The 9,046-nt window shown below is 51.0% G+C and overlaps 1 protein-coding gene across 3 annotated transcripts in view; it reads right to left on the bottom strand.

The window, feature by feature from the left end:
• Nucleotides 1–9,046, bottom strand: part of SKIV2L2 (superkiller viralicidic activity 2-like 2 (S. cerevisiae)) — a 50,888-nt gene that overhangs the window by 1,285 nt on the left and 40,557 nt on the right. For 2 of the 3 annotated variants that reach the window (XM_005874151.2, XM_014546027.1), the window contains 4 exons: nt 8,250–8,355; nt 5,507–5,563; nt 4,146–4,308; nt 199–303 (listed from right to left, as the gene is read on the bottom strand). In XM_005874151.2, coding sequence (XP_005874213.1) covers nt 199–303; nt 4,146–4,308; nt 5,507–5,563; nt 8,250–8,355 — 431 coding nt within the window. The remainder of the gene's footprint in view (nt 1–198; nt 304–4,145; nt 4,309–5,506; nt 5,564–8,249; nt 8,356–9,046) is intronic. The other variant, XM_014546026.1, reaches the window with a different exon arrangement.

Here is a 9,046-nt window from a genome sequence, read left to right as displayed (position 1 = left end):
ACAGGAGCTCCAGGCAGGCCGGGCCACCCCTGCCCTGTCCCTAGTGCGGGCACCGGAGAGGCACATAAACATACATCATCTTAAAAACTTGACCCAGACACTAAAGCTTTACTTAACCGCCACTAGAGGGCGCTCATGGCCACCCAGGGAGACGGGATGGACAGGCGCTGTGGGACAGCAGGCATGAGGGACACTGACCTTCCGCGAACTTGTTCTCCAGCTCAGTGTTCCCGATGGCTTTCGCCGCCTGACACATCTGCCTCAGCAGCTCTTCCAGGCGCCGCATGCAGCGGATGATGCTGCCTGCACAGAAAGGGGACACACTTGTTGGGGGGAGGCAGCCACGGCCGGCCTGGGGAGGAGGCCACGCGGAGGGCGTGGGACGCAGGGCCAGGGCGAGAAGGTGCAGAGAAGGGCCCTCCCATCCTTGCTAAGGGCCGGAGTCCTGGGCCTCCATCAAGTGTGAACACCTGCTCCTGCACAGGCACCTGAACCACAGCACAGCCCGGGGCAGGCGAGAGCAGCTCTGGGCAGAGGCCAGCAAAGGACAGGGCTGTGGGCAGCGGCCGAGCCCGAGGAGGGCGGCCTCCCGAGCACCTGGGCACCATCCCGTCAGGGAGGCACGGATTCTAAGCAGGGTCCGGTCTGCCGTCTGAAAGGTGCAGTTATCATTCCTCTGGTGTCTTCCCTCGGGCTCTCCTCACCCAGAGGACTAGCCGCTCCCACAGGACTCGACCCTGGGACTCGACCTGAGACAAGTGCTTGCGTCAAAGCTGCGCTGGGCAGCCGTCAGCAGGGCGGCCTGGATCCAGCCGAGCACTGAGGAGCCTCAGCTCTGAGGAGGCCGCTGTGACTCACGCTTGAACTGGGGCCCGTGAGCGTCTCCGAGCTTCTGCACGGTGCTGAGGGCTCTCTCCCTTCCAGCGCCTGCACGTGGCCGCAGCACAGAGATGACTCACCCAGCAGAACGGCCTCGGAGCCGAGACCCAGGCAAACACAGAGCCACCTCCCTCACGGCAGCGCAAAGCAGCCAAGGGCCAGCACAGGCAGAGTCCTCCCCTGCAGGACACCCTGGGCCAGAGCAGTGAGACGAGGATGCAGTTCAGGAGACTGGTCACAAGACGACTACAGCACAAGGTCACCTGACAGACAGTGGGCAGCACACCCCCTGGAACAGGAGGGTCACCTGCTTAGACCTGGTTTGGAGGAGTGAGCGGAGGCGCCAGGACCAAGAGGAAAAGGACAAGGCAGTGGTTTTGGGGGACGCGGGTTGTGACACGGTCACTGTGCCGTGGCTGCCTGTGTCACCACTTACACCCTCAATGTGACCCCAAGTTCATCCCATTGCATTCCAGTCGCACATCCTCTTTCCAGCTGACACCGTCCTGGTGGACGAGGTACCACAATCTACGCTTTCACCCCACGGACATGTGGGCGACGTGCTTGAAAGCAGCTGTTCTGGAACAAACCACCCTTCTCACCGAGGACGGAAAGGCACAGGCCTCCCCAGCAGCATCTCGCCTCCAGCTTTCCGGCATCCCGAGTGCCGCACAGGGCCCGCCCTGGCTCCTACCCACCGGATTCTAACGGTCTGCCCTGAGGTCAGCATCACGAATGTGCGTTCCTGGACGGTGACCGCAGGCGCGGGCGTGGGCCGACCCTTTCTGCAGGAGGCTCTGCTGTTCACACTGGGGCTCAGTAATTCATCAAATGAGTGCATGCCAGGTCTCATTCCTAAGTCATTTAGTACCAACTGTGCCCAATTTAAACACAGAGATGATACATATTAATAAAAGTCACTTATTTTTAGCAAAGTATTTCTAAAAACAAGTCCAGTGGAAAGTCCCTCATGACTCAGGGGCACCCCGGCCTCAGGGACACCACGCCAGATGAAAGGCATCTGAGAAGAGAGTGGTGGGCGGGTGTGGAACACATGGGGCGGGAGGGCAGCAGTTTCAAGTAATGATCCCGATGGCACTGCCAGTGCAGAGCGAGTCCTTCGTGCTCGGTGGGTGCAACAGTGGCTTTTACAGACAGAAATGGACAGTGACAGGCGCTGCCTCGGCTGCAATGGAGCCACTCCATGGGTCAGCCGGCAAAACACAGGCTTTAGCCTCTACACTTTCTAAAGTGCTGTTCACATCGAGTTCGATGGAAATAAGAAACAACTACATCCTATCAATTTTTTCAGGGTGATAACAAGAAGAAATCATTATTTACATGAAGTCTTCAAAATTCCTCAAATGAACCCCAGTACACAGACATCCCTCACACACATGGTTAATCATTACGATGTTTAACTAATGCCTAAAAAATACTACTTCTTGAAATGATCAAAACCTTTTCTTTTCACATAAAAAGAAAATTAAGAATCTAATTAGAAACAAATAAATATGGTTTGAGCACAGCACATTAAAAAGTTCCAAGGCGCGCTGTGCTATGGCGAGTGCTCAGATTACTGTGTTTTTCCAACTATATAAAGATGTGCAATCACAAGACAAGGAGCGAAGGGCTATTCTGCAATGGGAGAACGAACAGCAACCTGGTAAGGGGTGGGCAGTGTGTTCAAAAAAGGAAATACTATCCTAAGTAAATCAAGGTCTTCAGCTTTTTGTTCCTGTTTAATTAGCCATTTTGTTTTTAAGAGTTAATATATAGTCTACTCCAATTTTAGAAAAATGAGTTGATAGGGTGGTACCCAGACCAGAAAAACAAGAACACTGTACTGACATTAGACCAAACTTCAAACTTAGATTCTCAAGCAAACGGTGATGGGGAATGGCTCCAGGAAGGGCAAGGGCGGGAGGCAGCGGGAGGCTGCGTGCTGGGGAAAGGCCAACTCACAGGGCTACTCTGTCCTCAGCCTCAGCAGGCCCAGGCGTGTCTTCCCGACTGTGAGAACGTTTCCATTTACATACAAAGAACAGACACATTTTACAGCCCTGTGAACCCAGAATTTTTCTTAAACAAAGCCTCCTCTCCTTTATGAGCCACGATTGTTAAGTCACTGTGTCTGACTTCTTGGAGGAGCACATCCTATATAATAAAAGGCTAATATGCAAATCGACTGAACGGCAGAAGGACCCATCACTATGAGGCGCACTGACCATCGGGGCAGACACTCAACGCAGGAGCTGCCCCCTGGTGGTCAGGGCTCAGCCAGAAGCCAGGCTCAAGGCTGGTGAGAGCGCAGTGGCGGTGGCGGAGCCTCTCCCACCTCCGCGACAGTGCTAAGGAGCAGCAAGCCGAGGGGTTAAGGAGCAGCGCGTAGGCAACAGTAAGGAGCGAGGGCTCCCGGACTGCGAGAGGGCACCGGCCAGGCTGAGGGGCTGAGTGCAGGAATGAGACTTACCAGGATCGCCTGCTCATCACAAGCGCATGCAGGGACTTTGGCAGAGATTACACAGGACAAGTTTCCTAAGCACCTAAACGAGCGGACTATGCCTATTACACAACAGGGTGTGTGGGGAATACTTTCTTCCTACATAGGCAGAAGATTCCACTTTATCACCAAAAATTAATGTTTCATTAAGACAATGTCACCCCGGCATGTTGCTAGTCACGCAGGTGAGACCTCCTCAGAGGGGGAATGAACAAGGAGGCTGGAGAGTAGCCCAGAAGCATTACGCTCCCAGGACAAGGAGGTTCTGACCGGCATCAAATACATCTTGGTCTCAGTTGTATTTCAGCTCCAGGCGCAGAAAAGCAGCCAAACCAGACAAGTGCCGCCCAGCTGACCTCAGGACCAGCCGCACTGACTGATGAGCCCCTGGCAGCGGCCAATCAGCAGAGCCCAGCATCCTGAGAGGACACCCCTGGGGAGCTGGTGCAGCTTCTATGAGGCCCTGCCCTGGGACCGCCCCTAAGCTCCCGTCCTCACAGGCCCTGAGGACAGAGGCCCCAGGCACTCTGCCCCCCCCACCCCGCCCTGTTCCGCCAGAGCTTGCCTCTACCCTTCTCTCTCCTGAGGCCCAAGGCCCCTTCTGTTGCCTTTGTCACCTGTTTCCTGAGCCCATTCCTTCTCCGTTCACTTCTACTTCTGACTTCCTAAGTAAACTTCCTCTTATTAAAAACAAACAAGGCCACCCTGAGTCCGAATGTACCCTCCATCAGAGAGCAGTGTCTGCATAAACACTGACCCATACCTTCAAAGACATCTGTCATTTTGCAGATGTGGGCAAATGTTGCCCCCGTGGCCCAGGTGTGCACTACATCCATTAAGTGAGGTTTGAAGGAGCTCAGGTATGTTTCCTCATCAATTTCCAATTTGGCTTCTGCTGAAACTTTTGCAATTCGTTTAGCACATTCCTTTGAAGATAAAAGATACACTTAAAATGTACTTGTGACCTCCCACATCACCTCTTCATCTCCAACGCCAGCATTCCACCAGGTCCCCTCTTCTTACCCAGCATGTGCCTACACGTTGGATATGCTGGGCTAAGCAGCCACGGTGCCTTTTCCATTGTTAAGTGAACAGACAGCAACGTTTCCCCATTACGTTGAAGTAATATGTCAAGATCATGGTTTTCACACAAAAAACAGCAACTGCTGGAGCATTTGAGATTTTGCTCCCCAATATACCGGCACATCATCAGTTTACTCAAGTAAATTCTTATAAAAATTAAAAAACAACCCAGAAACTATTCATGAAAATTATACAAGAGTAGCACTTAACCAATCTCTAATTGTTTCATTAACAAAACAAAAACAGTAATAAAACAGATTTAGAGAAACACATCATATGGCAAAATAATGCTTTTCCCCCCAATAAAGCTTCAAAAAATGTAAATCTGAAGGTTTTCCTTGCCCATAATGAGAGCTTTAGATTCGCCCTTTTATCCTCGGTAATCAGAAGGTGGAAAGCACCTGCCACTACAGAAACGCCTGGGCTCTGGCAGGAGCAGTGAGGGCTGCTGCCTGCCCCACCAGGGGCCCTTTTCCCTGACGCACTTGTCATTCCTCCCTTGCAACGTCTCACAGTTCGTCCTTCCCTATCTTCTGTAAGACACTGAAAGGTGGACAAAAATCAATTCTTCCCAAGAAAACAGTAACGGACACAAATTCATTACTCTAAGTTACTGTGACTTTGAGAAGCCAGAGATAAATAATTTCTTAGGATAAAACAGACTTTAAAACTTTGTTGTAAACTAGAATAGAAAAGTAAACTAAAACATAAAGCTAACTAAACCCTAGTCCATCAAGATGGCGTTCTTAGCCTCGAGGAAAACGAGACAGACATGGACCTGCTGCTGTAGCATCTGCAGGGTGACCGTTAATCTGCACTCACAGCCACCTGTGCAATTTATTAACTTTTGAAAAAGACTGTTTAATGATAAAGTAAAAACCACAAGTGGCGTGCTATGCCACAAGTAGCATTAAGTGATGAGACTAACAGCACGTGACATCTTCACCCCAGAAGGACGCTGTCTCTGTTGAATGACATGCTGCTGCCGTCAGAGCAGCTGTTTACAACCTACTACTCGTAAACGGCGGTTCAGAGTCCTACCTGCATCTGGCGAAGGGGCCCCGCCAACTGCTCGGTGAGCTTGGGCATCTCACTGGACTGGGAAAGAAAAGGAGGGTCAGCTGTGAGAACCTACAGCCAATCAAACAACGCTCTGACGCCGTCACGTCCCTGCGGGCGTGTATTTCCTAATCAACTCAGGTTATGAAAGCAAAAATGCCCCCTCACCCTCACCCCCGACATTCTCTCCTGCAGAGGAAATGCCGCTGCGGAAGGCGCAGAGCGCTAACGAGCCACTGCTGTGCCCGGGATGGAGCCGAGGACGAGCAGATACTGCGAACACACGCAGTTCAGTTACATCCAAATTAGCTGAGCTGTTTTATCGTAGTTTGATTTTGAAACAGCTTTGGCTTCCAGGCAACTCCTTATCTGTGGAAACTGAAAATCTGGGACAAAGAACGTTAAAAGCATGCCCTCAATTTCCATGTTGCCACACTATTTCCAGCTCTCTAACCAAGTACAAGACAGTTAAGGTTTTATTCTGAGTTTGTGTTCTTAATGTTGCCTTCCCACTAGTGACAAGTTTGCCAACTTCTCAACTGGAAAAACAGGCGTTTCGGGCCTATTACTAACTACCCACACGCACTCGGACAAGCTGCTCAATTCGGTGTTGGTCTCTCACCCCAAGAGAAAAAGGCCAGGCCCCGAAGACCTACAGGCTTGTGATTAGAATATAGACATGATCTGTGAACAGATTTTGACAGATAGACTTATTATGCAAAACCAAAATTATTATAAGAATGGCATGAATGCACATGTGAGACAGGACTTAAATTATAGGTAAATTTTTAACAAAATAACTGTAGGTTAGTTACAATAGATATGTCTTTATTTTAGGCACCAGTATTCACAAGGCCTTGGTTTTCATGTGCATCGTGTGTGTGTGTGTGTGTGTGTGTGTCTAATAAATCATGACCCAGGTTCCATGTCACACCTGTTAAAATAAAACACCATGATGCGTGAACTCAAGTTCTCCTTTAATAGGAGAATGCAGGACTGCTCAACATCTTTGAAATTATGTCCACTCAAGGTCAGCAGGTCCCAAAGGTGTCCTCCCTCGGGTCCTGTAAGTGGAAGGCATGGGTCCTCACTAAGTAACTAAGTGAGGTTTCCCCAACGCTCTCCACCAGGTGTGTGCAGTATGCCCCCTCATCTCTCCTTTAACCCGCAATTCCAAGTTCACCCTGATCCGTGAGGCCTTTTCTAATCCCCTTACTTAAAACAGCAACCCCACCCCCAAGATCTCTCTCTGCCTCCAAGACCCTCATCCCCACGGACACAGCCCGCAGTCCCCAGCTCCGTGTCTGTGGCCTTCACCCTCTAGCATCTAAGTGCCAGGAAGGGAAGCATTTTACTCCATCTCTAGAGCCTAGAGTTGTGCATCGCACACAGTGGGTGCTTAGTAAGTAGTTGTTGCAGAGACTGTACGCTTTCTTCAAATGGTTTGAAAATGGTCTAATGGTATGAAAAATGTGGGGCATGGTGTGAAAAACACACTTTTAAACAGAAGTCAGTGTACCAAGCAGACCACTGAGTATCTTACTGTCTTCACCTCTCTTTCCAGCTGGAAAGCACTGGGCCTGTGGTGCAATTTTTCGTCCTGATGTTGAATGGCACCAGCACAAGAACCGAGGGCCCTGCCCCCGTGTGGCTCACAGAACAAGCTCCGCAGGGGAGCGGCTGGCTGAGCCCAGCTCCTCTGAGGAGGGGACACACGCCTCTCGGAAGCCAGGACGTGCGGGGCCAGAGAGGTGCCCCTTCCCCACACCCTGCACTGCAGCCTCCATCTGCTCCGAGAAAACCGGCAACGCTCCTCACAACCAACCACCTTAGAAACCGTGAGAAAGCTGAGCCCAGGAGCAACGAGACAGTGTTTCCCAGGAAGTGCCTCCTCCTGTGACCTCACTTCCAGGTGCCCAGCGAGGGCCGGGAGCAGGACCTGTGCTCTGGGCGCTGCCTCCTCATCTCGTCCCGACTCTGACCTCCTCATGAGTGAGGAGCCACACAGCCCATGGCAGACGGAAAAGCAGCGTGTCTGACACAACCCGCTCACAGTGACACTGAGTGTGGGCGAAGGGCCTCTAAAGCAGGCAGCAGCATTAAAGTTATGTTCAGAAGGCAAGTCTGGGTCTGTCCATTTCACCACCACAAAGTTTAAATCTGAAACGTGAGACATGTACGTGACCTTTTTAAATAGAACAGGTCACACTGGTTTTGGGGTGAAGTGCAGGTGGTCCCGTGGACAACTAGGTGCGGACCCAGCGGTGAGGCGTGGGCCAGCCCTGCACCCGGACCAGGCGACTCCGTCCGCAGGAGCAGGAGGGGGAGTGGCTTCCCAGCGGCCCCCGCACTGGGAGGAGGGACAGTAACCCAAGATGGCCCTTTCATTTTTACTAGTTTTGCCAAATTTTACTTCCACTCATCTTTTTCTTTCCAGGGCTGTCTTCTAGGCCAGACCTTCAACAAGGCATCAGGTAATGGAACAAATTTAAAACTTGGTATCTGATTAACGATCTTCCAAAAATAAAATCCCAGTTCACTCTCCTTTCTGATAAAATGCATCTAATTCTTACTATACTTGGGTTAAAGTTGTACTGATTTCTATCTCGCATTACCCATCACATGGAAATGGGGAGGAATTCTTTTGTAACTGAACTGCCTGTAACAGCACTGCAGCCAAGTGACCGGTGGGGATGAGGGGGAAGCTGTGCCGGGAGGAACTCACGTTCTCTTGGAACACGAAGCAGCTCAGCAGGGCGGTGGCCTGCTCCGCGGACAGGTCGTTGAACAGGCCGTTGAACATCATCTCGGTGAGCAGGAGCTCGTCGGCACTGCGCCCGCGGGAGAGAAAAGCGCCAGCATCAGGACGGGCACGCGCGCGCACACACACACACACACACACCCTTAAATGGAACCTTTAACAACATGTGCTATTTGACCAAAGGAGTAATCAATGAGGAGTGACCAAGATTTACGTAAGGACCTGGCAGGTCATTATATTACCAATATACAAATAATAGAGTGGGCGTTTCGGACAAAGACCCCGTTCTAGCAAATACCAAGCTGCACATATTCCCTGAGTTAAAGAACCGTCACTTAACTCTCAGTAACCAGGAAGAGGTCATCACCAGCCGATTATTATCTGGGTCCAACCATCTTTTTAATTGTTTCTATCTCTCCTTTCCTCTCTAAAGTCAATAAAATTATCTATCTATCTACACTAATAAAAGAGAAACATGCAAATTGGTGTCACTCTGCTACACCCACCAACCAATCAGGATGAGTATGCAAATTAACCCAACAAAGATGGCAATTAACTTGCATATGCAGCAGAGCAAAGACTGAAGACAGCATAGAAGGAAGCCAAGCACTGCAAAAGTAGCAAAGCAGCGGAGGAAGGAGCCGAGGCAGCGGAGACAGGAGGGAGTAGGCAGTGGAGAAGGGAGCAAAGCCCTCGGTGGGCTTTGCTCCCTTCTCTGCTTCGCTCCAGCCGCAGGAAGCCCTATTCTTGCAGGAATCTTC

This window comes from Myotis brandtii, unplaced genomic scaffold (genome assembly GCF_000412655.1).
Source record: "Myotis brandtii unplaced genomic scaffold, ASM41265v1 scaffold426, whole genome shotgun sequence".
In the NCBI taxonomy this organism is placed as follows: Eukaryota; Metazoa; Chordata; class Mammalia; order Chiroptera; family Vespertilionidae; genus Myotis; species Myotis brandtii.
This window is presented reverse-complemented; position numbering and strand designations above follow the sequence as displayed.